The sequence below is a fragment of the Erinaceus europaeus genome, chromosome 10 (genome assembly GCF_950295315.1).
Source record: "Erinaceus europaeus chromosome 10, mEriEur2.1, whole genome shotgun sequence".
Taxonomy (NCBI): Eukaryota; Metazoa; Chordata; class Mammalia; order Eulipotyphla; family Erinaceidae; genus Erinaceus; species Erinaceus europaeus.
This window is the reverse complement of record NC_080171.1, coordinates 19,034,177-19,060,831: the sequence shown is the minus strand read 5'-3', so window position 1 is coordinate 19,060,831 and position 26,655 is coordinate 19,034,177. Positions and strand designations below refer to the sequence as shown.

The following is a 26,655-nucleotide window of genomic DNA, read 5'->3' as shown; positions in this document are numbered from 1 at the left end:
TGCAGGTGTCTCTCTATCACCCCTTCCCTTCTTGATTTCTGGCTGTCTCTGTCCAATAAGTAAAGATAAAAAATTCTAAAGTGTGTGTGAGAGAGAGAGACAATAAATCAGGGTCCTGCCACTTAAGAGCTTTATGATCTTAGACACATGTAACCTTTGCGGATGAAGAGTAACATTAATACCTGCTGTAAACATTGTTGAGCAAAACCTAGAGAATTCATGCATTCAAGTTCATAGACTCATCATGAATGGCCCCTTGCAGGTGCTTTTAAAATGTTAGGACTGTTTTTCTTATTGAGTGTGGGGTCTGTTTAGAAATGATAGAGGCCATAAGAGGGTCTAAAGACCAGCCACTAAAGACTAAGTGGCTTATGATCTGTTGGGAAAATGGTTAGAAGAATTAATGATAAAGGTGGTCAGGTGAGTTCAGAGGGAGGAACGCATAATCAGGAAAGCTTCTTACTGGACTGGCAGGAAGTCTAGTATTCTGGGAAGGGGAAGAGCTCGAAGGGAGAGAAGCAAGGAAGTGACCAAGTTTTGGTCGTAGTCGTTTAACATAGGAGTACAGAAGGCAGCAGCTCTTTCTGCGTAGTAGTTTCTGTATGTAATTTGGGATCACATTCTGAATAAACCTTTTAAGATGAGGGAGCTGTAGTTTTCCCAAATGGGGGGGGTCATCTCAGATACCTTGGCTAGTTCTTCCTTAGAGCTGTAGTGAATGGGGATGGGGTGGGGGTGGGGAAGCACCTGGGTTTACACCTCCTTTTTCTGCTATATCTTTGCAGTATGACTTCTCCTTGGAAAAGAAGACCATTGAATGGGCTGAAGATATTAAGAAGATCCAGGAAGCCCAGCGGGAAGCAGAGCGCAGGGCTGAAGAAGCTGAGGCTAAAGTGAATTCTAAGAGTGGTCCAGAGGGTGACAGCAAAATGAGCTTCTCCAGGACTCACAGTGCAGCCACGATGCCGCCCCCCATTAACCCCATCCTCGCCAGCTTACAGCACAACAGCATCCTCACCCCCACTCGCGTCAGCAGCAGTGCCATGAAACAGAAAGTCCTCAGCCCAACCCACACCAAGGCAGATTTTAACCCAGCTGACTTTGAGTGTGAAGAAGACCCATTTGATAATCTGGAGTTAAAAACTATCGACGAGAAGGAGGAGCTGAGAAATATTCTGGTAGGAACCACTGGACCCATTATGGCTCAGTTATTGGACAGTAATTTGCCCAGAGGAAGCTCTGGGTCTATGTTACAGGACGAGGAGGTCCTGGCGTCTCTGGAACAGGCCACCCTGGATTTCAAGCCTCTTCACAAACCTAACGGCTTTATAACCTTACCACAGTTGGGCAACTGTGAAAAGATGCCGCTGTCTTCCAAAGTGTCCCTGCCCCCTGTCCCTGCAGTAAGCAATATTAAATCCCTGTCCTTTCCCAAACTTGACTCTGATGACAGCAATCAGAAGACCACCAAACTGGCAAGCACTTTCCATAGCACATCCTGCCTCCGCAGTGGCAAGTCCCGGAGTTCCCCAAAGCCTTCCACCCAAAGCAGTGCCAGTGAGCTCAATGGGCATCACACTCTTGGCCTTTCAGCTCTGAACTTGGACAGTGGCACAGAGGCGCCGTCTCTGACCCCCTCTGACCTGACTTCCCAGATGCCTTCCCTCTCTGTCTTGTCTGTGTGCACACAAGAGTCGTCACCTCCAAATACAGGTTCCACGGTAAGCCTTAACTCCCCACCCCCCACATTAGAACCCCAAAGCTTTCTAAACTCCACCTAGCAGAGGTCGCCCTAGGTTTAGGGCGGTGGGGTGGGGGTCATGACCACATGGACCTCGCTTATGTGATTATTTATTTATTTAATATATATATATATATATTTTTTTTTTTTTGAGAGAGAGATGCAGAGAGAGACACAGAGAGAAACACCAGAGCACTGCTCAGCTCTGGCCTATGGTGGTGCGGGGGACTGAACCTGGGACTGCGGAGCCTCAGGCATGAGAGCCTCTTTGCATAACCATTATTATGCTGTCACCCCCACCCACTTATGTGATTATATTTATTTTTGGTTACTTTTCCAGGGACTAGGAGATAGTTTTGAACATAGCAAGTCTTACTTCCGTGCACACATATACCCACTAAGAATTATGTAATTTCTCAGAAGAGAAAAGATTAAAATCTAGATTTAATGCCTAGCAGGAGCTGATCGAAAGGTTGCAACTCGTATCCTACTGAAGGAAGTCTGATCTGCTCATTCAGAATAGCAGATTCCTATATGTGTCACAAAGTGTTGATTTAGCTTCTCTGCGTGCGCCTCCCCCCCCCCCCCCCATGCAAGTAGTTTATTTGGGAAGGGAGATCAGCAAACACTAGGAAAGAAGGGGAAATGAGACAGAGAAAGGAATGCAGGCTGTCCAGAATGCTTGTCCTCTCAAGCATGAGGTCCTGAGTTCAGTCCCTAGCAGCACATTACCAGAGTGATGTCTGGTTCCTCCCCCTTCCTCTCTCCTCCTATATTGTTCATGAATAAATATAGATCTTTTTAAAAAGAGAGAAAGGAAGGCAGTCTATAATGAATAGTCTGATTATCCAATACATTACTGTCTTTTTTTTTTTTTTACCAGAGCACTGCTCAGCTCTGCCGTATGGTGGTGTGGGGGATTGAACCTGGGATTTGAGAGCCTCAGGCATGAAAGTCTCTTTGTGTCTCCTCTGTGTCTCTTACCCTCTTTTCTGTCTCTAAGTAGCATAGAACTCAGGAAAATCAAACTTGCTACATCAGCTTACAGATTATTTTTAATGATAGTAGCCAGCAAAGAGCTTAGTTGGTGGGATTTCAGAGATCATAACAAACACGCTTTGAGTCTCTGGAAAGATGAGCCTTGCCGTGCCTTGAGTAGGTACTAGCCATAGCAGCCGTGGTAGTGATAAGGTACCTGCTTCCACTGTTAGAAAGCTCACCGCTACTTGGAAACCTCTGTGGACTTTGGCGCATAAACTCAACACAGTGCGTAACAGTCGACTGTTAGCTCCTTGGGATGGGCTTCAGAGTAATTCCACTATGCAGGTTCTTACAGATACTCCTGATCATGACTCATTGTGTACTTAGAGAAGTTGTAAGCACCCTGCAAGAGAGAAGGAATTTTCTGGGGACTGGGTGGTGGCGCACCTGGTTGAGCCCACATACTACAGTGAGCAGGGACTAGGGTTCAAGCCCCCATCTCCTACCTGCAGGGGGAAGGCTTTGCGAGTGGTGAAGTAGTGCTTCAGGTGTCTCTCTGTCTCTCTCCCTCTCCCCTGTACTTTCTGGCTGTCTCTATCCAATAAATAAAAAAAGATAATTAAAAAAAAAATAAAGAGGGAGTCGGGCAGTAGCACGGTGGGTTAAGCACAGGTGGCGCAAAGTGCAAGGACCAGCTTGAGGATCCCGGTTCAAGCCCCGGCTCCCCACCTGCATGGGAGTCGCTTCGCTCCCCCTCTCTGTCTTCCCTTCTCTTTCCATTTCTTTCTGTCCTATCCAACAACAACATCAATAACAATAATAAGCAAAACAATAAAACAAGGGCAACAAAAGGGAATAAATAAAAGTAAAAAAAAAATTTTAAAAATAGAGAAGGAATTTTCTGCGTGTGTGTGTACAGTCCCCCCCACATAACCATTTGAAGATCAAAGCTAATTGTGGGCTGTATACACATTACTATGCTCAAGGACCCAGGTTCAAGCCCTCTGGCCCCATCTGTAGGGGGAGCTTCATGAGCAGTTAAGCACTGCTGCATGTGTCTCTCCCGATCTCCTCCTCTCCTCAGCTTCTGTCTCATCAATTATATATATGTATTTTTATTTTTTATTGATAAAAAGGAAACACTGACTAAACCATAGGATAAGAGGGGCACAACTGCACACAATTCCCACCACCAGAACTCCATATCTCATCCCTCCCCCGATAGCTTTCATAGTCTTTATCCCTCTGGGAATATGGACCCAAGGTCATTGTGGGGTGCAGAAGGTGGAAGGTCTGGCTTCTGTAATTGCATATATATATATATATATATATATATATATATATATACATATACATACTTACATATTGAAAACTAGCAAAGCTAATTACTGGATCCTTGAGCTACCGATTGTGGAGTTTGGGCCTCCTCTTATCTGGGTGGGAAGGGGCAATACTTTGCTGGCTTGGGAATTTGCTTTCTTCCATGGGAAGATAAAAATAGAGCTGGGGAGGGTGGGTGGTGGCGCACTTGGTTGAGTGCACATGTTGCAATGCACAAGGACCCGGGGTCAAGCCCCCAGTTCCCACCTGCAAAAGGAAAGCCTTGTAAGTGGTGAGGCAATCAGTGCTCCAGGTGTCTCTTTCACTGTCTCTGTATCTCCCCCTTCCTCTCAGTTGCTGGCTGTCTTCTATCCAATAGATTATTATTATTATCCAATAATAAAAAATAAATACAGCTAGGGTTTTGGTTTTCTTTTAAGGAAATCATAACCTTTACCTCTAGCGAACAAACCCTGGTCTCTATCCTCCCCTCTCTCAGGGTGATTGTTTGAGAGAAAGACTTCTCCAAGGTGGTGGTGAACCTTCACATAGGAACTGAGCTCCCACGGAAGTGTTCCTAGATTTTGGTTTTTATTATTTTAGGCCCTATATTTGTGTCTGATCTTTTCCCCCAGATCTGATTTCACGTTTTACTGTTTATATAACCTAATTGTAGAAAACGAGGCGTCCATAGCGTCAGCTTGAAAGGAGCAGTCTTGTAATGTGCCTTTATTCCGCGGGCATCATGGAACTGGCTGATTAGCTGAAGCCAGTGTCTCTTCCTACTGCTCCTCAGTCCTGCCCGCTGTTTAGGTTCATTCTGCCATTGACTTCACTTTCCCCGCGTATGGATACATCCCTTACCCTTTCAGTTAGTTCAGCAAAATACATCTGCCTTTTCCTGTATATTTCTGAGTTCTGAATTTACTAAATGTGGCCATTAAGCACAAGTGTAGTGCTGGTTTAGGACTGGGGAGATAATAGTGATGCAAAAAGTCTGTCCTGCCTGAGACATCAAAGATCCCAAGTTCAATCCCCAGCACCATCATAAGCCAGAACTGAGCAGTAGTCTGGTGAATAGAGAGAGACAGAAAGAAGTGAGAAGTGCTAGTTTGCTTTTTAATTGCATTTAAAATTATTTATTTTTTGGTCAGATTAGCTTTTAGCATTTTCTCCATTTTATTGGAAGGGTTATTGGCTTGCGATCCAGCTGTTGACACATAGATACAACTTCTCATTTACCCAGAATAGCCATTTTCCAGCATCATACACCATGTCTTTATTCATTTTCTCTGTTATGTTTTATTATTCTATAGAGACAGAGTGGAGTGGGGGGAAGACAGAGTGGGTGAGAGAAAGATACCTGCAGCTCTGCTTCACTGCTCGTGAAGCTATCCCTCCTTCAGGTAGGACCAGGGGCTTGAACCTGCAACCTTGTGCACTGCAGTGTGTGCACTTAACCAGGCGTGCCACTGCCTGACCCCTCACCATATTTATTTTTAAATGTTTGTTGACTAATGAGGGAGAAAGAGAACCAGTGCCACATTGGCATGTTTTGAGCCTAGATTAGTTTGGGGGGGGGGGAATGAATTGTTTACAGTAAATACAGTTGCTGGTACCAGATTAACATTTAGATGTTCAAATCTGATAATTTATTATGCTGCCATACTTAGAAAACTTTTTTAAATCTGTTCTTTAAATTTTTTTAAATTTTCCCTTTTGTTGCCCTTGTTGATTATTGTTGTTGCTATTATTGATGTTGTTAGATAGGACAGAGAGAAATAGAGAGAGGAGGGGAAGAGAAAGACACCTGCAGACCTGCTTCACTGCCTGTGAAGCGACTCCCCTGCAGGCGGGGAGCTGGGGGCTCGAACCAGGATTCTTTTTTAGTATTTATTTATTTATTCCCTTTTATTGCCCTTGTTGTTTTGTTGTTGTAGTTATTATTGTTATCATCATTGTTGGATAAGACAGAGAGAAATGGAGAGAGGAGGGGAAGACGGGGAGAGAAAGACAGACACCTGCAGACCTGCTTCACCAATTGTGAAGCAACTCCCCTGCAGGTGGGGAGCAGGGCTCCAACTGGGATTCTTACGCCAGTCCTTGGCTTTGCGCCATGTGCACTTAACCCACTGTGCTGCCGCCCAGCTCCCTAAATCTGTTTTTTATTATCTGTATTTACTGGGTAGACAGCCAGAAATCGAGAGGGAAAAGGGAGATAGAAAGGGAGAGACAGAGAGACAACCTGCAACCTTGCTTCACCACTCATAAAGCTTTCCCCCTGCAGATAGGGACTCAAACCCAGGTCCTTTGTGTATTGTAACGTGTGCTCAACCAGGTGTACTGCCACCCCGCCCCACTGCCAACATTTTTTTTTTTTTGCCTCCACGGTTATCACTGTGGCTCTGTCTCTACAAATCCATTGCTTTTGGTGGCCATTTACTTTTCCATTTTTGTTGCCCTTGTTGTTGGATAGGACAGAGAAAAAGACACACCTGCTTCACTGCTTGTAAAGCGACCCCCCTGCAGGTGGGGAGCCTGGGCTTGAACCGGGATCCTTATAGCAGTCCTTGCGCTTCGCACCATGTGCCCATAACCCGCTGTGCTACTGCCCAGCCCCCTCTTAACTCTCTTCCATATCCTTGCTTAATTTATGTCATTTAAAAAAAAATTCCTATATATATATATATATATATATATATTTTTTTTTTAATATTTATTCCCTTTTGTTGCCCTTGTTTTTTATTGATGTCGTTGTTGGATAGGACAGAGAGAAATGGCCAGAGGAGGGGAAGATGGGGGGAGAGATCTGCTTCACCGCTTGACTCCCCTGTAGGTAGGGACCCAGGGGATCGAACTGATATCCTTATGCCGGTCCTTGTACTTTGCGCCACCTGCATTTAACCCACTGTGCTACCGCCCGACTCCATATATCACACATTTTTTTTGGTAAATTGTTCTTTTCATTACTGTGATTAAGTAAATTGTTATTACCAAGCTCAGATAGAATACTGTAATTATTGAAAGGGCCGGCGTAAGGATTCCAGTTTGAGCCCCCAGCACCCCACCTTCAGGGGGTTGATTCATAAGTGGTGAAGCAGGTCAGCAGGTGTCTATCTTTCTCTCATCTCTGTCTTCCCCATCTCTCTCCCATTTCTCTCTGTCCTATCCAACAACAACAGCAGCTATGACAACAATAACAACTACAACAAGGACAACAAAATGGGAAAAATGGCCTCCAGGAGCAGTGGGTTTGTAGTGGAGGCACCGAGCCCCCAGCGATAACCCTGGAGGCAAAAAAAAAATACTGTGATTATTACCCCCCTGCCCCCCAGTTTTTTGTTTCTCAGTTAAACTCTCAGATGAAAAATTTTGCATAGTTCTTGTACTTACTGCTAATTTTATTCAAATATTCTATACCACAAAGGCATAATGATAATTCCTCCACATTTATATTGACTAACTTGTAAGTTATTGAAACAGTGAAATATTCATAAATTATCCTTGCGCGTGACTTAGTTTTTGTAGGTTTTGATTTCTTAGTTAAGAATAATTTCTTTTGAAAATTTCCAAGACATGGTTGTGATTTTGGTTAAGCCTTATACTGAGGCATAAGCTTCTGGTTTCTGGCACTCCAGCACCATTCCAGAATTGTCTCCTCTCCCCACAGGATTTTGTGATCATCTCTTCATATCTAGAGACTTGAAAATTGCTGGTGACGGTCGTTGTTTATTCATTGTGCTAGATCCACTTGGGTCCTTTCTAACTAAGGTTTAGCTCAGTTTTATTTTCAAGTCATTTCCTGAGTGTGCTGACCAAACCTATGGTCCCAAGTACAAGCCCTCCATTCTGCCTGCAGAATCACCTGCGCAGCTGCTTTGTTCACTCCTGCTGCTTTAAAGGGAACAAAACTCAAATGGAAATAAACCTTTGGACTGTGACCACATAACTGAGGTTACCAGAGGGTGAAGGAAAAGGGAGAGAAAGTATGTGGGGGTGGTGGAAGAGCACACCCAGTCCAGCTGTCTGTGGGTGATAGAGCACTGCTGGGGCTCAGCTCTTCCCCCCCCCCCCCCGGTTCTCTAACTTAACCCAGTGGTGGTGGTACCTTGGATGCCACATTAAAAAGGGAAGGGGGTCCAGTGGACTGCAGTGGAAGGGATACTGGCACTTTGGTGAGAGGTGTGGTGACAAAATTTGAAGAGTGTGAAAGAGTTCTCTAAAACTCACAGTTTTTTAAAAAAAATTTTTTAAGCCTAGTTTCTTTTGTTTTGTTAGCTCCAAGTCAGCATTTTCAGATAGAAGATGCGAGCATGAACAGGAACGGAGAAAGACACAGCACCACTGTGTGGTGGGGGTCTGGGCTCAGATCTGCCTTGTGCACATGGCAGAGGAAGCAGAGTATCCCAGTGACTAGCTTGCTGCAGACCAGCTCACAGTCTAGTGAGCTATGTTATGTCAGTTAAAAGCTCGCACCACCAACAAAAATGTTGGAGTCGAAAAAGAAAAGCACCCTCAGTCCTACACTACTTTTCAGTATTTTATTTCATTAGGAAACTTCTCTGGTGTTAATCAAAGCAAAATTGCCGTTTTATTTGTAAATATCTAGTGTTTGGGGGTCAGACGGTAGCGCAGTGGGTTAAACGCCATGGCACAAAGTGCAAGGACCTGCCCAAGGATCCCAGTTCGAGTCACCTGGCTCCCCACCTGCAGGGGAGTTGCCTCACAGGCGGTGAAGCAGGTCTGCAGGTGTCTGTCCTTCTCTCCCCCTGTCTTCCCTATCTTTCTCCATTTCTCTCTTGTCCTATCCAATGACATCAATAATAATAACGATAGCAACGATAAAATAACAAAAGCAACAAAAGGGAAAAAAAAAGCCTCCAGGATCGGTGGATTCGTGGTGCAGGCACTGAGCCCCAGCAATAACCCTGGAGGGAAAAAAAAAAAACCATACTTTTGTTGTGTATTTTATAATTTCCTTGGTCCTCTCTCTGGTTTTTTTTTTTTTTTTTTTTTGCCTCCAGGGGCTTGGGGCCAGCACTATAAACCCACTGCTCCTGGTGGCCATTTTTCTTTGTTTCTTTTTTTTTATTTGATAGAACAGAGAGAAATTGAGGGAGGAGAGAGGGAGAGAGACAGAGACACCTACAGAACTGTAAGTGTTCCTCTGCAGGTGGGGAACCTGGATCCTTGCGCTTTGTACTATGTGTGCTTAACCCAGTGCGCCACCGCCTGGACCCCCACTCTGAGATTTCTAGTAGCTGAACCTCCTAGGCAGCTGTTCTAGTTTGCTTACCTTTTCTTGACTTTTTAATATAGAGGTGAGATACAGAGAAAAAGAGGCTCCACCATTCATGTACTTCTCTTCTCCCTCTTTGCAGTTGGGGTCTGGGCACTTGAGTCCAGGTTGTCACTGTTCCCCTCCCCTCCCCTCCCCTCCCCTCCCCTCCCCTCCCCTCCCCTCCCCTCCCCTCCCCTTCATGTCCACCAGAGTCCTGCACTGTCACTGTGCGGCTCTACTGCTTCCAGCAGACCCTCCTTCCCTTCCTTCTTCCTTCCTCTCCCTCTCCCTCTCTCGTTTCAGATAGGAATGGAGGAGAGACACATCACGGGACTACTCCACATTTGCTGTCTCTCTCTTTTTTTTTTTTTTTACTTCCTGATAGCTTGTAATCTTATTTTTATTTGAAAAGATTTATTTATGAGTGAGGAAGAGAGAATCAGCATCACCCTCACAAACGCAATGCTTAGGATCAAACTGAGGACCTCATGCTTGAGAGTCTGACACTTTATCCACTGTCACTTTTTTTTTAATTGATTTTTTATTTGGTAGGCTAGACATTGAGGGGAGAGAGACGGAGAGCCATCTGTAGCACTGCTTCACTGTGAAACTTCCCCTCCAGAAGGTGGGGACTGGAAGCTTGAACCTGAGTCCTTGCACATGGTCAGTTATGTACTCAGTCTGGGGTGTCACCACCCAGCCCCCCCCCCCTTTTGCTTTTAATCTCACAATCTCTTTAAATTTTCCTTTGCCACATTTAAAATTTCCAACTGCTTTATCTAGTCTTCACTGTTTGTGTCATGTTGATAACTGCCTTTCTTCTCAGATTTAATGGTAAGACAAATCAGAAGGTTAGAAATATGTGTTGGGTGTTTCTTGCCAATGATTAAGCTTCACTGTTGGCTGATATCTGAAGAAGTCCAAGTCAAGAAGACCTTGTGATTATTTACGTTTCTTCTGAGGACTATGCTGGAGCCCAAGAAACTTTGAGGGGAAGGCTGGTATAGGCTAACTTGATCCCTTTTATTTTTAATTAATGCCATTTCATGTATTTTTAAGTTGACTTGCATTGTGTGTGTTTCAGGAGTGCTTTTCCAAATATTATTACACATAATCACCTTTATTGGATACCTCAGTTCTGTGGCCTAAAAGTAATTTTATTTGATAATTTATTTATTTAAAAAATTTAAATATTCATTTTCCCTATTTGTTGCCCTTGTTGTTTTATTGTTGTAGTTATTGTTGTTGTTATTGATGTCGTCATTGTTGGATAGGACAGAGAGAAATGGAGAGAGGAGGCGAAGACAGGGTGGGGAGAGACACCTGCAGACCTGCTTCACCACCTGTGAAGCGATTCCCCTGCAGGTGGGGAGCTAGGGGCTCGAACCAGGATCCTCACTCTGGTCCTGTGATTTGCGCCATGTTGCTTAACCCGCTGTGCTACCGCCCTATTCCCGGTAATTTATTTTTATTGTGACTTGGGATCTAGCTCAATTTAGTGGACCACTGGACTCACATGCCTGAGCTTCCTGGTTTGTTCCCTGGTGGTTCTGGGGCTTATCTTCTCTATTTTGTCTCATGTGAAACTCTTCATATGTAATAGTTACTTTTAAAACTTTTATTTTTAATTATTTTCTGAGAGAGCTAGCCCAGAATACTGCTGTGTCCTGTACAGCATCAGGCATCAAACCCAGGACTTCCTGCATGTAAGACATGCACCCTTGATTTCTCTTGTCAGGGGTTGGCTTTGGATTAGGTGTATGTGTTTCATTGTATCCCACATAAAGATCATCTGGGGTTTGTCTTTCTCTCTGACTCATTTCACTCAGTATTTCATTCTTGAGCTGCATTCATGTTGTTTTAAATGGCAACACTTCATCTTTTGGGGCCTGGACTGTAACACACCAGGCTAAGCACACAAGTCACCATACACAAAGGCCTGGGTTCAAGCCCCTGCTCCCCACCTGCAGGAGGGACACTTTACAGGTGGTGAAGCAGGTCTGTCTTTATCTCTCCTTGTATCTCCTCATCCTCTCTCAATTTATCTTATCCAGGAAAAAAAAATTATTGCCCAACAGTAGTATTCCATTAAGTATAAGCCCTACACCTTGTATTCCGTTACCTCTCCTTGGGCACTTTGCTTTTGTGAACATAGGAGATTATACACATCTTCTATACCCTTCAGATACCTAGGAATGAAATTGCTGGATAATTTGGTAAATGTTTCTAGCATTGTGAGAAACCTCCATACTGATTTGGCCAGTTTAACATTCCCAACACCAAGATGTGAGGGTTCCTTTTATTTCACAACCTCACCAACATTCATTCTAGTCTTGGTGATATAGACCATTTTAAAAGATATGAGGTGATAATCTCATAGTGGTTTTGATTTTTGTGTCCTTAATTGATGAGTATCTTGCATCTATCTGCTCATCAGTATTGTCTTAGAGAAGTCACTCTCCAAGTGTGGCCTCTTCCCCCCCCTCCTTATTTATTAAAGAATTTCTTTATGAGAGAGACCGTGTGCATTTGGTTTCAGAGATGAAACCCGAGACCTCTTGCAAGGTAGTCCTGCCCTCCACCACTCAACCATCTTGCCAGCAACTCTGCTCAGTGTCTCACAGGTTTATTTGGATTTCGGTGGTGCCAAGACCTTTGCATATGTGTGACTGCTACTCCCAAGTTGAACTTTTAAATTGATTTTATTCATTCATATATATATATATATATATATATATAGAGAGAGAGAGAGAGAGAGAGAGAGAGAGAGAGACATGCTGAGACTACAGCATGTCTTCACCACCTATGGGGCCTCACCTGGTTCTGTGGAGTTCCCCTGTGATGCCTAGAACTTGTGTGTGCACTCAACTGGGTGAGCCACCCACTGGCCGTTCCCTTTTTTTGCTGAGTAGGAGTTCTATACATATTTTAGACATTAGCCCCTTGCTAAGTGTTTGGTGTGGGAATATTTCTCCAGGGAGCCAGCTGGTGGTGCACCTGGTTGAGTGCGCATGTAACAATGCACAGGGACCCGGGTTTGAGCCCCTGGTCCCCACAAGCAGGGGGGAAGCTTTGCAGTGCTGCAGGTGTCTTTCTTTCTCTTTCTCTCTCTTTCTCCCCCTACTCTCAATTTCTGGCTGTCTCTATTCTGTAAATAAAGATCTACAAAAATTCATAAGTTTAATGACATGTCTTTTATTGATAGTTTCTTTCATTGTGTGGAAACTTTTCAGTTTGATTTGTAGTCCGTTTGTTTTTTCTTTCCCTAACTCCTGGAATCAAGTAGTCCTCAAAGACATCACTGATGCCAGTATTGTCAAGTGTCTTGCCCATGTTTTCCTTGTATTTCACAATTTTACGTCCCAGTTTTGGTTCTTGCACTTCTTGTGTTGTATACTATACACTTAGTCATTTCTGATGTCCATTTCATATTTGCTAGAGATTAAATCTCTGCTTCCTTCCTACAGAAGGTAAGACTAGCACAGGGCAGGTTTTGCTGAGAATCTGACTGGTGTGGTCACTGACTTAGTGACAGAGCAGGGCCTGCTGAGTGGTCACATGGTTGTGACCCAGTTCCTGTGCTCTGTCACAGTCGCTTTAACCTGGTGACCGAGCCCAAGTGATGGGGCTGCCAGGAGTGTGCTGTGGTGAGATGATAGCCAGAACAGCTTTCTGGTGCTTCAGAGTTACGGTTATAGCTAAATAATTTTGTATGTAGTCTAAGATAGTCTCTTCCTCCTAGATCCCAATCCCTACCTCCCACCCCACCCCCATCCCCGAAAATAATGTGTGTGGAATAAAATTCTCTTGAAGCATTTTCCTAGTTTATTTCTACACTTGTTTGTGTCTGTTCTTATTATTTATTGAATAGAGACAAATTGAGAGGGGGAGTGTACATAGAGAAGAAACCCCTGCAGCCCTGCTTCACCACTGGTGAAACTTCCCCTCTGTAGGTGGGGACCAGGGGCTTGAACTTGAGTCCTTGTGCATAACATGTGCGCTCAACCAGGTGTGCCCCCACCCTGCATTTTCCGTAGCTCTGTGGAGCTGGGTGTAAGGCAGTCTGTGACCAGGGAGTGAGCTGGTTCCATGCTATAGGGCTGACTCACTGTAAAAAGGAATGGGAAGGGTTAATTGTGAATCTTAACTGTCAGTCAGTCAGGGGTATGGTCAGGCCCTGGGGCAGGAAGCAGGGGGAGTAGTCTGCATGTAGGCAGGGCCCGAGAGTCCTTCCTTTCTAGCTCTGTAAGATGGCAGCTTAGCAGAGAATCGAAGCTCTGGGCCCTCAGCCCACCGGCCTGTGGGAAGAGCAACCCAGTGACAGTGGCTAGTAGTCAGCTCTAGAGTCGGGGTGTGAGAATGACCGATCCAAGACTGAGAGACACAGTGGCGGGGAGTAATAGGGCCTTAGTGAGAAAGAGCAGCCCGCTGGAGTGTTAGCCCCGCGGGTAGTCTCAGAATTCCTCCAGCGCACGGCCAGTCAGGGGAGACAGCACAGAGGAGTATGGCTCTTGGCTCCCGTCCTGCGGGGTGAGAAGCTGCCCTTGCAGGCGCTCGCTCCCTAACAGCTCTTCATTCTCGTCACGGTGCGTAGCCCTCACACAAGCTCCTTGACTGGGTTGTCTTAATGATGTATCTTCTGGGATCCGGGCCTTTACTTCTTTTTCATTTTGTCCCCACTAGGTCACACCTAATTTTTCAACGTCACAAGTGCCCAACACGCCCAGCTGTCCCCAGGCTTATTCTGAACTACAGACGCTCTCCCCAAGTGAGCGGCAGTGTGTGGAGACAGTGGTCAACATGGGCTACTCGTATGAGTGTGTCCTGAGAGCCATGAAGAAGAAAGGAGAGAGTATCGAGCAGGTGAGCGGCTGCCGGCAGCTGTAGGTGGCCCGCCAGGAGCGAGCCTTGGGGCTGAGAGCAGTGCCCGGCGCCTCCACTGGGCCTCTCTGACTCGCAGCATCAGTGCTGCTTCTGTGGGTGTACGTGCGTGTGGGACGACCCACACCAGCAGCCTCACCAGAGGGGTGCTTCTGCTTTGGGGGCTGCCCTGATACCCAAGCAGAAGGGAATCCTTTGGAGAGTGGAGCTGTCAGGCTCTTGTCCTTCTTGGCTGTGTACACTAGTCTTGAAGTGTGGTCAGGTGTAAATGTTCAGGAGTTTCAAAATAAGGAACTAGAGTCCCACATCTTGGCATCTTCTGACCTGGGCCATTTTCTCTTCTAATCAGAGTACTGCTCAGCTGTGGTTTGTGGTGGTGCTGGGTATTGAACCTGGGAACTTGGGTCCATCAGGTTTGGGAGTGTTTTTGCATAACCATTATTCTGCCTCCCCAGCCCCTGGGCCATTTCTTAGAGGACTATCCTGACCATGTTGTGGAGTTGTATTCTGGGAGATCTAAGCTTTGGCAAGAACTTTAAAAACAGTTACATGGGAGTCGGGCGGTAGTGCAGCGGGTTAAGCACAGGTGGCACAAAGCACAAGGACCTGCATAAGGATCCCGGTTCGAGCCCCCGGCTCCCCACCTGCAGTGGAGTCGCTTCACAGGTGGTGAAGCAGGTCTGCAGGTGTCTGTCTTTCTCTCCCCGTCTTCCTCTCCTCTCTCCATTTCTCTCTGTCCTATGCAACATCAATAACACCAGTAACTACAACAATAAAACAACAAGGGCAACAAAAGGGAATAAATAAATAAATTTTTAAAAAGTTGCACATAATTTAGAATGCTTATCTTTAACAAACTCAACTGAGGTTGCAGTGTGTTGAACACAGTTCACTGCATAAAATCCAAATTATATTCAGAATCTAGTAGCTGAGTAGATTAGTCTAAGACTCTTGGAAAGCGAAGGCTGGAGTGGCAGTAATTGCTCGGGCTTTTCTCTCCTTACACAGATACTCGACTATCTCTTTGCACACGGACAGCTCTGTGAGAAGGGCTTTGACCCTTTCTTAGTGGAGGAGGCTCTAGAGATGCACCAGTGTTCAGAGGAAAAGGTAGGAACCTTCATGCTTCATAGGAACCTTGTTAGACAGGAAGGTTAGTTTGTTGTGCGGTGTCTCCAAGGCCCCCTGTCCTTCCCCTGAGGTCTGTAGGCAGAGGCAGCTAAAGCAGACACTTGCAGATGTCCAGATAGAAGCACTGACGAAGCACTGAATTAGAGCCCCGGCAAGGGAGAGAATAGAAAAGTCACCGGGGCTAAAAGACATTCTTTGGATGGCTGAGAAAATTGCTAGCTACTGTCTGTTTCTAGGTTAAGTATCCTGCGTTGGGAGTGTGGGTGTGGGTGGTGGAACCCAAGTGAAGGTCAGCAAGAATCGGGACTGCAGGGTGCTGAGCCTCTCCCCTGGCTTCCCCTCAGCTGCCCTTTGCTTCCTCTGGGGCCTTCAGAGACTCAAGGACATTGTGGCAGTGGATACAACCCCCACAAACACTCCTTCACTCAGCTGTGCATGCTTTGAGCACTTGTAACCTTATTTCTTCTGTCCCTTAGATGCTGGAATTTCTTCAGCTAATGAGCAAATTTAAGGAAATGGGCTTTGAACTAAAAGACATTAAGGAAGTCCTGCTTTTACACAACAACGACCAGGACAATGCTCTGGAGGACCTCATGGCTCGGGCAGGAGCCAGCTGAGATCAAGCCCTGCCTCAGCCCTGCCGTGAACCAGTCCTGCAGGGGCCCCTGCAGACCCCACCTGCAGGCAAAGAGAATGGGGGCTCACTTCCAGATTTTCCTTTGGGGGTGGAAATCAGGTGTGGGGGACTCTGCTCGTCAGTCTCTGAGCCTAGGCCTTGAGCTGGAGAGAACATGGGGAAGGTTGGGCATGTAAATGTTCTCAGAACCGTCCTGGCTTCTTCCATATTAAATGTACTTGTATTTTGAGAAGTGTCCTCACCATGGCCCTCCAGAGACATCCTGATCTTTTTGGAGTCTGTATGTCTTCAGCGAAACCGGACCTGGCTGCCAAACAAGTTGGGGAGAAGGGGTGGGAGGGCCAGATTCAGTGCTGCTGTGGGCTAGATGCTTCCCTCCCTGTGCTGGTGGACTGAACTCTAACCCAAGTTGAGTGCAATGGAAAAGTTCTTCCAGGGTTTTGTCCCCCCCACCCCCACCCCCTTAACATAAGTCTTAGTGTTACACTGGTTTTGCAATGTCTATGAGGGCCCTAAGGTTGCCTCTTCTGCCAGGCAGTTCACCCCTCTCATGGCCCAGCCCGTTTCTGTTGGCTTGGTTTAGACAGTTCTCAGCTACCCAGGAAGTTTGAAGTCTTTTGCTTCTGGGAAACACTTGTCAGTGTAATAAATCCTGCTCCGCCCCACCCCCCTTGCTCAGAGTGGGGGAGAGACAGGCCACAGTTTAGTTGCCCAGCACTAACACAACCTCAGTTCTCCTTGGAGAACGGCCTCCCTCTAGCACCTGCTCTAGGACAACACAATAATTAATACCTAGTCATAGATAGCAGTCTCTTTGGTCTGTTTTGTATTATGCTGTACATCATTAAAAGATCTAAAAACAAAGGTTATACAGTCTTGATGAATCTAAAGTAATTTGCTAACTATTTTGATTCTTCAGAGAGAACTACTAATAAAAAATCTAAATGGTATGCCCTGCTGTGGTAATTATTGCCAAGGACTGTTTTTAGTTTTTTTTTTTTTTTTTTTTTAATGGGAGGAAGGAGTGTGAGTGGGTGAAGGAACTTGCTTAGATGTTTCTGGGACAGGGCCAAACCATTTTTTAAAAAATATAATTGATTTATTTATTTAACCAGAACACTGGTCAGCTCTGGTTTATGGTGGTGCAGGGGATTAAACTTGGGACTTTGGAGCCTTAGGCATGAGAGTCTCTTTGCATAACCATTACACTATCTACCCCTGTCCCAGGGCCAAGCCATTTTCAGTCATTTCAGTGTTTCCTACCCTGCGCCTGTGGGACCCAGGAGCTGACCCACCATTTGTCCCTGGTTTTTGCCCAGATGAGGGTCTGCACAAGCCTGACCTCAATCTCCGAGGTCATAGTCTCTGTGAGGCCCTGGGGAATCACCTGGAAGTGAAGTTCTTTTCTGGTCGGCAATGTCACACATTTTTTGTTCTGTGCTATGAACAGGACTGGATTCCACCTGCTGCGCCTGTTGCACTTGCTTAAACTAAATCCCTAGAATTTCTTGTCCTATATTTAGTATCATCTCGTCCTATATTTAGTATCATCTCGTGTGCTCTTAAGCTGGGGAGTGGGTCTCACTGTGTTAGTGGTATGAGAAAGGTTTAGAGCCTTCTGCCCAAAAAGCACTTGTGGCAAGAGGCTGCCATCTGGTGGTCATAGCAGGGAGGGCCACCAGTTACCCAACTGGCTGTCTCAAAGCCAATTAACCCTTTCCTCTACCTTCACTAGCAATTCTTTTGTATGGTGTTGGGGCTCGGCCTTTTCCATTATATGGGGAGAGTCCTCAACATTTCTCCACGATTCAGAGTCCCAGGTGAATAAGTCATCCATGCTGTTCCCCTAGAGTGCCAGGACCTCAGCTTTGGTAAATGACTAGTGTTGCTGGGTCACCTATCTCCTGGTCTCTCCTGCCTTTTAAGTCCTCTTTTTAAAGCCTTAAAAATAATTACTCTAGAGGGCAGGGGAGATAGCATAATGGTTATGCAAACAGACTCTCATGCCTGAGGCTCCGCAGTCCCAGGTTCAATCCCCCGCACCACCATAAGCCAGAGCTGAGCAGTGCTCTGGTGTTTCTCTCTCTCTCTCTGCATCTCTCTCCAAAATAAGATTAATAAAAAAAATACTCTTGGGAGTTGGGCGGTAGCGCAGCTGCTTAAGCGCACGTGGCGCAAAGCGCAAGGACCAGCTGAGGATCCAGGTTCCAGCCCCCAGCTCCCCACCTGCAGGGGAGTCACTTCACAAGCGGTGAAGCAGGTCTGCAGGTGTCTTTCTGTCTTCCCCCTCTGTCTTCCCCTCCTCTCCATTTCTGTCCTATCTAATAACTACAACAATAAAAAAACAAGGGCAACAAAAGGGAATAAATAATAATTACTCTTTATCTGTGGGAAGTTAGCATTCCACACCATAGGTGTTGGGGTTAAAGGTGTACCACCAGAACTTCAATTTGGTCCCAGATGGCTTGGGAAGTACGTCCCCTGGAGGCTGCACTGTTCATCTGGAGCCTCTTCCTGCTAGACACACGGATACAAAGCAGAACTGCAGGAACAAAGCGCTTATATACTGCAGGTCCTGCTGCAAGGGGCAGTGAGTCTGCTCACCTGGGAGGAGGGTCTGGCTTGCCGCGTGTATAACTCAGCTCTGGGCCCTGTAGCATTAGGGGACATGGGGACACTTTGGTGCTGCTTCCGCTGTCTCTGAAGACACTCAGCATGGAGAAGACTCCTCAACGACAAAGTAATTATACTGTAGCCTCTTGGACTACTGAGAACGCCCAGTGCCTTGAGGTCAGAAGGCCAAGAAAGTGAGGCTGGGGGGCTGACTTGCGGGAAACCCTCCAGCTCTTCAGTTACTGAGGGTTGTGGCAGGTGAGTAGCTGAGTCAGGAGCCAGGATCATGGCTCACTGTAACAGGCACTCTGATAGACCAGCACACAGGAGAGCTGAGAAAAGAATGGTGAGGGCATCTTAGCACTGGTTGCAGGAGAGGAGGGAACTGAAAGCATAAAGCGGGTTCCACATTAGCTGCTCTCACAGACATCAGCTTGGAGCTTATTCACATTTTCAAAAGCCCCAGTCAACCTCCAAGGGCTAGAAGGGACAGATTACTCTGCCTCCGCCTCCACCTTCCACTAGCACCAGTTCAGTATTTACACATGACTCGAAGAAAGGCACAACATTTAATTAAGGCCCCCAGGCTCCACACATTCATCTTCCCTCCTCTGATACACCTATTCAGATGTATTTATGGGGCTGTTAGGCCCAAGGATATGTCCACAGACAAGGAGTGAGACAGATTTCCCTTTCAGTCCCAAGGAAAGGGAAGGGGCGTGCTAAGTTCTTTACAGATGCCATCTGAAACCAGGCAACAGGCCCTGAAGCTGGGTGGTGTATGGTGGGTGGGGTGAGAGGGCAGGCCAGGGAGCAGGTTCTGGTCGATGTAGGGGGAACCTTGCAAGGCCCCTTCAACCCAACAGCCTCCTCTGCCGCCCTTGCCAGCCTGCACAGGTCTGGTACTAAGACACCACTGTGCTCTCAGGGGCCACAGCTGACCGGTGGCAGGCCAGGTACAGCTGGAGCTGGCTTCTCAGACTCTGGATGCACTTGGATTTCAGAGCCATGATTTCATCCAGCTGGGTCACAAAATCTTCAAAATCCTGAGAAAGGAAAAGGACAGTTGGGGCTCATGCTTTTTGGTCCTTTGCCAGATGTGCTTTTCTAGTCCCTTCTTGGAGGAAGGTTTCAGAGACTAATTCCTCCAGCTGACAGACTTGCAGGACAGTCGCAATGGTGCAGGATGAGGCCCACTTCTCTGCATTTGAGGCATTTTCTGCATAGAGCAGAGCTTAGCAGGGGGTGTGTTCACAGAAGCACCTTTAGTCTGAATGTCACTTTTACCATCACTGGGAAAGGTCCTGACAAGCTACTAGGAAGGCAGAGTGGCAAAGAGTGGAGGTGGGAATGCTTTGAGCTGGTCATACTGTATAGTGTGACCTCCCATTCTGCAGGAGGCAGGAGGCCCGAGGCCTCGACACTAGGTGGCAGCAGTCACAGCACACACAGCACAGCAAGTGAGGACAAATGCCAGACTAGTCAACTGCAGGCTCATTCCCGACAGCCCAAGGGTTTGACAGGACCACTTACATTCGGAACCAGTCGGCTCATCAGGGTCTCCTCCTTGAAGCCCAGCTCGGCCATTTCATCCAGCTGTTCCTGGTGAGCTCGAATGACGACCTGCCTGAGAACACCAGAGGGCATGCCGGCATCTTTCTGACTCCCCTCTCTCTTGGGTGGCTTTCTGGACCCAAGCCTCATTTCCAGCCTAGAAGCTGCCTCTGCCCAAAGTCGCCCAGGCTCTGACCAGCATCAGTTCACACCACAGCCTGTTCGCAGGGTTTGTCGGGACTAAGGGGTGCTACTAACAACATACCAGCCAAGGTGGGGCTTCTTGAGCTGCCCTGCCCCACCTCCTCGGCTACTCTGAGGGACAGGGCTGGAGCGCGGTGTCCCTGCAGGGAGGCTCTAGGCTGTGGTTACTGCACATGGCAGACTCCACCCTGCCACCACTTCTGCTTCCTATGGGGAGCCAAAGCAGAGGGCTTAGGGGGGGAGCTGAGGGGTGGTTTGCACAAAGTGTCTAGTGGCAGAGATGGTTTCCTCACCTGTGAGTTCCTGCCTGCCCTTTGCTTTCCTGGGCCCTGGCCTGAGTCACAGCAAGCAGCCAGACAGCAGGAGTCGCAGCCCAGGGCTGTGGCCTCACTCCTCCAGCTCCTCAGATCTGACAGTTCTACCAGACTTCTCTGCTTCTATTTTCACATCCTCTAAGGCTGCTGCTCTTACTCTTTCATTTAATTATTGTATTTTTACCGGAGCACTGCTCAGCTCTGGCTTATGGTTGTGCTGGGGATTGAGCCTGGTTCCTTTGGAGCCTCAGGCATGAAAGTTGTTTGTGTAACCATTATGCTGTCTTTCCAGCCCTGACTCTTTGAAGGGAGAAAAGGCAGAGCGTCGCTTCAGCATATGCAATGCTAGAGACGGAACCAGGAGTCCCAAGCATACAAGTCCTGTGCTCCACCAGCTAAGCCATCCCCCTGGCCGCATGCCTCATCTCTTTCTACTGTGCCATCCTTGGCACCCCCCTTTGGGGGGAAGCTTTTTTACCTCCCCATCTTACAGGGTTCTCGGCAAAGGGTGCAGCTGCTGTGGCAGGGCAGCAGTCCCACAGACACGAATCCTAGATGAATGACTGAGGGGCTCTGCCTAAGGAAACAGTCCCTTCTCTCACTGCAGCTTTGCCAGCCAGGCTGAGGGCCACCAGCAGTTCTGCTCTGTTCTGTTCTACTCCATTCTGTTGCTCATGGAAGAGGCTGCTAGGCAGGTCCCCCTGAAATGTCTCTACTTGCATCAGGGCTCTGACAGTGGGTCAACTACAGTCATTCCCAGGGCAGTTAAGACACTAAGCAGAGAGTGGCTGAGCAAGTTGTGGTCTATATATACAATGGAATACTACTCAGCTGTAAAAAATGGTGACTTCACCGTTTTCAGCCGATCTTGGATGGACCTTGAAAAATTCATGTTGGGGGTCGGGTGGTGGCGCAGTGGGTTAAGCGCATGTGGCGCAAAGCGCAGGGACCGGCGTAAGGATCCCGGTTCGAGCCCCTGGCTCCCCACCTGCAGGGGAGTCGCTTCACAGGCGGTGAAGCAGGTCTGCAGGTGTCTATCTTTCTCTCCCCCTCTCTCTCTGTCTTCCCCTCCTCTCTCCATTTCTCTCTGTCCTATCCAACAACGAAGCTACAACAAGGGCAACAAAAGTGGGGGGAATGGCCTCCAGGAGCGGTGGATTCATGGTGCAGGCACCGAGCCCAGCAATAACCCCGGAGGAGGAAAAAGAAAAAAAAAAAAAAAGAAAAATTCATGTTAAGTGAAATAAGTCAGAAACAAAAGGATGAATATGGGATGATTTCACTCTCAGGCAGAAGTTGAAAAACAAGATCAGAAAAGAAAACACAAGTAGAACCTGAAATGGAATTGGCGTATTGCACCAAAGTAAAAGACTCTGGGGTGGGTGGGGAGAATACAGGTCCATGAAGGATGATAGATGACCTAGTGAGGGTTGTATTGTTATATGGGAAACTGGGGAATGTTATGCATGTACAAACTATTGTATTTACTGTTGAACGTAAAACATTAATTCCCCAATAAAGAAATAATAAAGAAAAAAAGACACTAAGCAGAGTGGGAGAAGAGTGTCACAGTGAGTGGCTTAAGTGCTGGGGGACAGAGTCCAACTTACTGTGCGTGCCCCAGGGTGGGCTGATGGGCTGTCCCTGCAGTCTTGGATGAGCAGCTGGAGACAGAAGGAGAGCTTGGCCTTACTAAGCACCTTGTGACGGGCCGGCGTCCGAGCCACTCCATGTCCTCGTTATAGCGGGGCAATCTGACAGGGTCTGTGGCCAAATCCGGCTCCTGCCAACCGAGTCTGATTGGATACTTTCTCTCCTGGGCCGAGGGCTGGTTAGCTGTGTGACTGCTTTCTGTCTGAGGGGTGAGTGCAAGCCCAGAGTGGGGTCTTCCAGCATGTCTGCTGGTGAAGGACTTTCCTGGGAAATCCTGAGAGTGGCCCAGCTCTGTGTCCTCAGGGTCAGCGTCAGCATCTGACTGCTCACTCCCCGCACGATCCTGGGAGAAGAGACGTGTGGTCTCTCTGCTCCGGCAGGCCTCCTCTGGCTCAGCCTTCCTGGTGGGCAGTCTGTCAGGCAGGGGCTGACGGATGGGTGACGGGGACAGAGATGGCAGGTCACCAGCAGGCCTGTTGTCAGGAGGAGATGACGAGAGCCACAGATGCCCCGCTGCCTCTGGCTCTACAGGTGACACCAGGGGGTCGGCAGCTGCCCCCTCTGTGCCTGGAGCCACCAGACTATGTGTAGCCCCATCCTGGGCTCTCTGCTGTAGAGGAGAAATACCCTCATCTCCTGGGTTCTGCAGCAGGGAGACAGTGAGGGGGGCCATCAGCGCAGAAGCATATTCCGAGCAGATGCCCAATTCCCCTCGAAAGTCCTCTCCCTGGAAAGAGTTATGGTTTCTCATTCTTGCTGCCAGAATTGGGCTGTCTTCATTATCTTCTCTCAGAGGGGCACTGCGCGTCTCTCTTTGGTCTGGGGATCCAGGAACTGCAATGTGGGACAGTGAGAAAGTGAAATCACCTTCCACCAGGGAGGGCAAGCTGCCCTCAGCCTCCGGGAGAGCCTCACTTCTGAAAGGATCCCGTCTGAGGTCAGAGGCTGGGCTGCTACCTCTCTTCTGGCTGTGCACAAAGTCCACCTGTGAGCAGTAAGGCTTCTCCGCCAGGCTACCTCTGGGAGGTGACCCTGAGGAGGTGGAGTCCACTCTGCTCCAGTCCAAAGACATCTTGCTTCGACCGTGGTTCTGATCCACTGAAGTCGCTGCTCTTCCGTGGTCCGAGTGATCCATCCAGTTAGCAGTTAGACCCTTCCCGTCACCATCTGTCCTGGGGCTGAAAAACAGACTCTGTCGCCTCTCAGCCACCTGCTCCTCAGGACCCTGTTTTCGCTGGTGAAGGAAGAAGGAGTCTTCGCTATCCTGCAGGGTGCTTCTCTGCTTTGTGCTCTTCTGATTCGAGACATGTGAAAAGGAATCTTCACTGAAATCACTGTCATCGAGGTCCTCAGTGTGGCCTCCGTCGTGACTCTCAGAGGAAGGGTGGGAGGGGGTCAGAGCCTCAGTGTGAAGCTGCCCCTCTTGGGGTCTGGTCTGGCATAAAAATCTTTCCAGTGGTTGGTACTTTAACGTCTGCTGGAAGAGAGGCGGCTGTTGGAACTGTTGGTGATAAAAGCGTAAATGTTCTTCCCTCTCCCTCTGATGTGGAGGGATGTCTGTCCGAGCTTCTGAGGAAGGCGGGCCCCGCTTACTGCTCTGGCTGTACTCAGCTAAGTGGTGGCGGCGGCCACTGCCCAAGGAGAGCTCCACTCGAGACAAGAGTTGCTTCTGCACTGGCTGCACAGTCTGAACTTTCTTGTCCTTGGATGGCAGCTTCCCGTGCACCAGGCCTTCTAGACCAGGGGGCTTGCTCCCCCACCCAAGGGCAGTTTTACCACTGACTTGATTCTTCTCAGTGCACAGTGAAGCGAACTCTTCTGCTCTTTTCTTGGCCAGATGTCCACGCCGCACTGTTGCTTTGGCAGGGCCGGTGTGAATGACTCCCTCTTGTGGAGGACTTCCCCTAGAGCCTCCCCTTATACCAGAGACTTTTTGTACGGAAGCAAAAGGAATGTTGAGAGGGTGGTTGGCTAGAGGTCGGGCCTTCCCTTCTGTGGAGCCAGGGGTTGCTGTGAGTGCCTGCTGAAGCCCCAGCTTGACTTTTTTTGGAGAGAACTTGTCCCCTGGCAAAGCCATCGGGGAGCTCTGAATCCGTTTTGGAGAAGAGTTTCCAGATGTCTGATTCTGACTGGCAGCTGAAGCACAGCATTTAATGCCTTTCTTTAGTTCTTTGACCCTGTAAATAACCACTTAATGTTATTGTGTTTCTTTTAAATAATTTTCATTTATTTATGTATTCCCTTTTGTTGCCCTTGTTTTTTTATTGTGGTAGTTATTGTTGTTTTTGATGTCGTCGTTGGATAGGACAGAGAGAAATGAATAGAGGAGGGGAAGACAGGGGGAGAGAAAGACAGACACCTGCAGACCTGCTTCACCACCTGTGAAGCGACTCCCCTGCAGGTGGGGAACCAGGGGCTGGAACCGGGATCCTTCAGCTAGTCCTTGCACTTTGCACCACCTGCGCTTAACCCGCTGCGCTACCGCCCGACTCCCATATTATTGTATTTTATATAGAGAAAGAGAGACCAAGCAGAGCATTGTCTTAGTCAGTCCTGCTGAGGACAGTGACTGGTGCCATCAACTCTCAAGAAGCCTTTTAAAACTTTCTGCTCTTCTTAGGCCTCCTTTGATTCTCTGTAACATGTCTGGGCTGATCTTATTTGGACCTATATTTAACTCTACATGATTTTCCCTTTACAAGAGATATGTATCCTATTTCTTAAAGCCAGGACTGAGTCCAGCAGGGAGAAAATTTCACTGAACCTTCCACACTAGAAAAACATCTCATCTCACAATAGTCATCTAAAAGCTATTGTTGGGGGTTGTGTGTGGGTAGCCGGGTTGGTCTATCTGGTTGAGCGCACACATTACCACACACAGGAACCCAGGTTAGAGACCCTGCTCCCCTCTGCGGGGGAGGGGGGGGCGCTTCACAAGCAGTGAAGCAGGTCTGCAGGTGTCTATTTTTCTCTCTCCTCTATCTCCCCCTCTATTCTGTTTCTCTCTGTCCTAATTAGAAAGTAAAAAAAAAAAAAAAGTGGCCATCAGAAGTCAGCACTGAGCCCCAGCCCCAGCAATAACCCTGGTGGGAATAAAGTAAATAAATAAGTAAATATTAAATAAAAGCTCTGGATGGGAGCTGCCTCCTGAACAGGGGAACGTGTGGCCTTCCTTTCCTCCCACTGACGCTTGTTAGCTCGTAAGGCCTGGCAGACCACACTACACTACCCAAATGACCAACTGACACACCCTGGCAACACGATCGCTGCCCGAGCAGGTTTGTATCATGCACGCACACGTACACACGCACGCATGCACGCACAGCCGGCCCACCTGTCAGCATAGCGCAGGGTGTTCAGAGTGTGCTCTGTAGCCATGTGGCTGGGTGAGATGTTGGCGATCATGCAGGTTTTGGCATTGCCGATGAACGAGTCCTTCAGCACCTGTCCAAAAGAGAAGGCAGATCGATGAAGTCAGTTAGCAACGAGCACAATGGCTGCGTATTACGTGCAGAAGCAGGTGGTCAGGAGAATGCTCAGCAGGTAGAGTGGACACCTTACCATGAGCCAGCAGCTCATAATAATAATAATAATAACCTGAAAAACCTAGACATTTAAAAAAAGGGAATAAGTTAAATTGTAAGCCAAATACAATACAACCATTAAAAATAACTCAATTTCTGTCTATATCAAAAATAAAAAATATAAATAAAGCTTTGAAAAAAGAAATAATAAAAGTAGCATTTGGGGAGCCGGGTGGTGGCGCATGAGTTAAGTGCACACCGTGCAAAGCACAAGGACCCGTGCAACGATCCTTGTTTGAGCCCCCGGCTCTCCACCCACAGGGAGGCCACTTCTCTGTCTTCCCCTCTTTCAATTTCTCTCTGTCCTATCCAGCCACAACAATAGCAGCACCAACAGCGACAACAACAAAAAGATGGCCGCCAGGAGCAGTGGATTTATAGTGCAGACACTGAGCCCCAGTGATAACCCTGGAGGCCAAAAAATCAAGTAGCACTTAAAGTACAAGACAAGGTGAGAATGGTTGTGGGCCAAAGCAGAGCTGAGGTGAAGAGCATAACTAAGGCAGCCGGGAAATGAGGAAGATCTTCAAGTGGAGTCTAATAGCAAAATTCACAGGAGTGTTGAGAGACCAAGAAACACACCTGCAGTACTTGCTTCACCGCCCGTGAAACATCCCCCTGCAGGTAGGAAGAGGGGGCTCAAACTTATTCTGCAGAAGAATCATGCTTGAGGCTCTGGTGTACCAGGTTCAGTCCTCAGCACCAGCTTAAGGCACAGTTAAGCAGTGCTCTGGTAAAACAAAATAAAAAAATGAGGGGTG

At 47.6% G+C, this 26,655-nt stretch overlaps 2 protein-coding genes across 6 annotated transcripts in view; one reads left to right on the top strand and one right to left on the bottom strand.

Moving 5' to 3' along the window:
- UBAP1 (ubiquitin associated protein 1) overlaps positions 1-16,934 on the top strand; it is a 49,960-nt gene extending 33,026 nt beyond the window's left edge. Inside the window, exons 3-6 of one of the 2 annotated variants that reach the window (XM_007522860.3) lie at positions 786-1,721; positions 14,007-14,186; positions 15,213-15,314; positions 15,812-16,934. In XM_007522860.3, the coding sequence (XP_007522922.2) occupies positions 786-1,721; positions 14,007-14,186; positions 15,213-15,314; positions 15,812-15,952 (1,359 nt within the window). In that variant the 3' untranslated portion in view covers positions 15,953-16,934. The remainder of the gene's footprint in view (positions 1-785; positions 1,722-14,006; positions 14,187-15,212; positions 15,315-15,811) is intronic. The other variant, XM_007522857.3, reaches the window with a different exon arrangement.
- Positions 16,935-19,140: 2,206 nt separating this feature from the next.
- Positions 19,141-26,655, bottom strand: part of KIF24 (kinesin family member 24) — a 68,123-nt gene continuing 60,608 nt past the window's right edge. For all 4 annotated transcript variants that reach the window (XM_060199268.1, XM_060199269.1, XM_060199271.1 and 1 more), the window contains 4 exons: positions 25,645-25,754; positions 22,268-24,487; positions 20,119-20,212; positions 19,141-19,631 (listed from right to left, as the gene is read on the bottom strand). In XM_060199268.1, the coding sequence (XP_060055251.1) occupies positions 19,491-19,631; positions 20,119-20,212; positions 22,268-24,487; positions 25,645-25,754 (2,565 nt within the window). In that variant the 3' untranslated portion in view covers positions 19,141-19,490. The remainder of the gene's footprint in view (positions 19,632-20,118; positions 20,213-22,267; positions 24,488-25,644; positions 25,755-26,655) is intronic.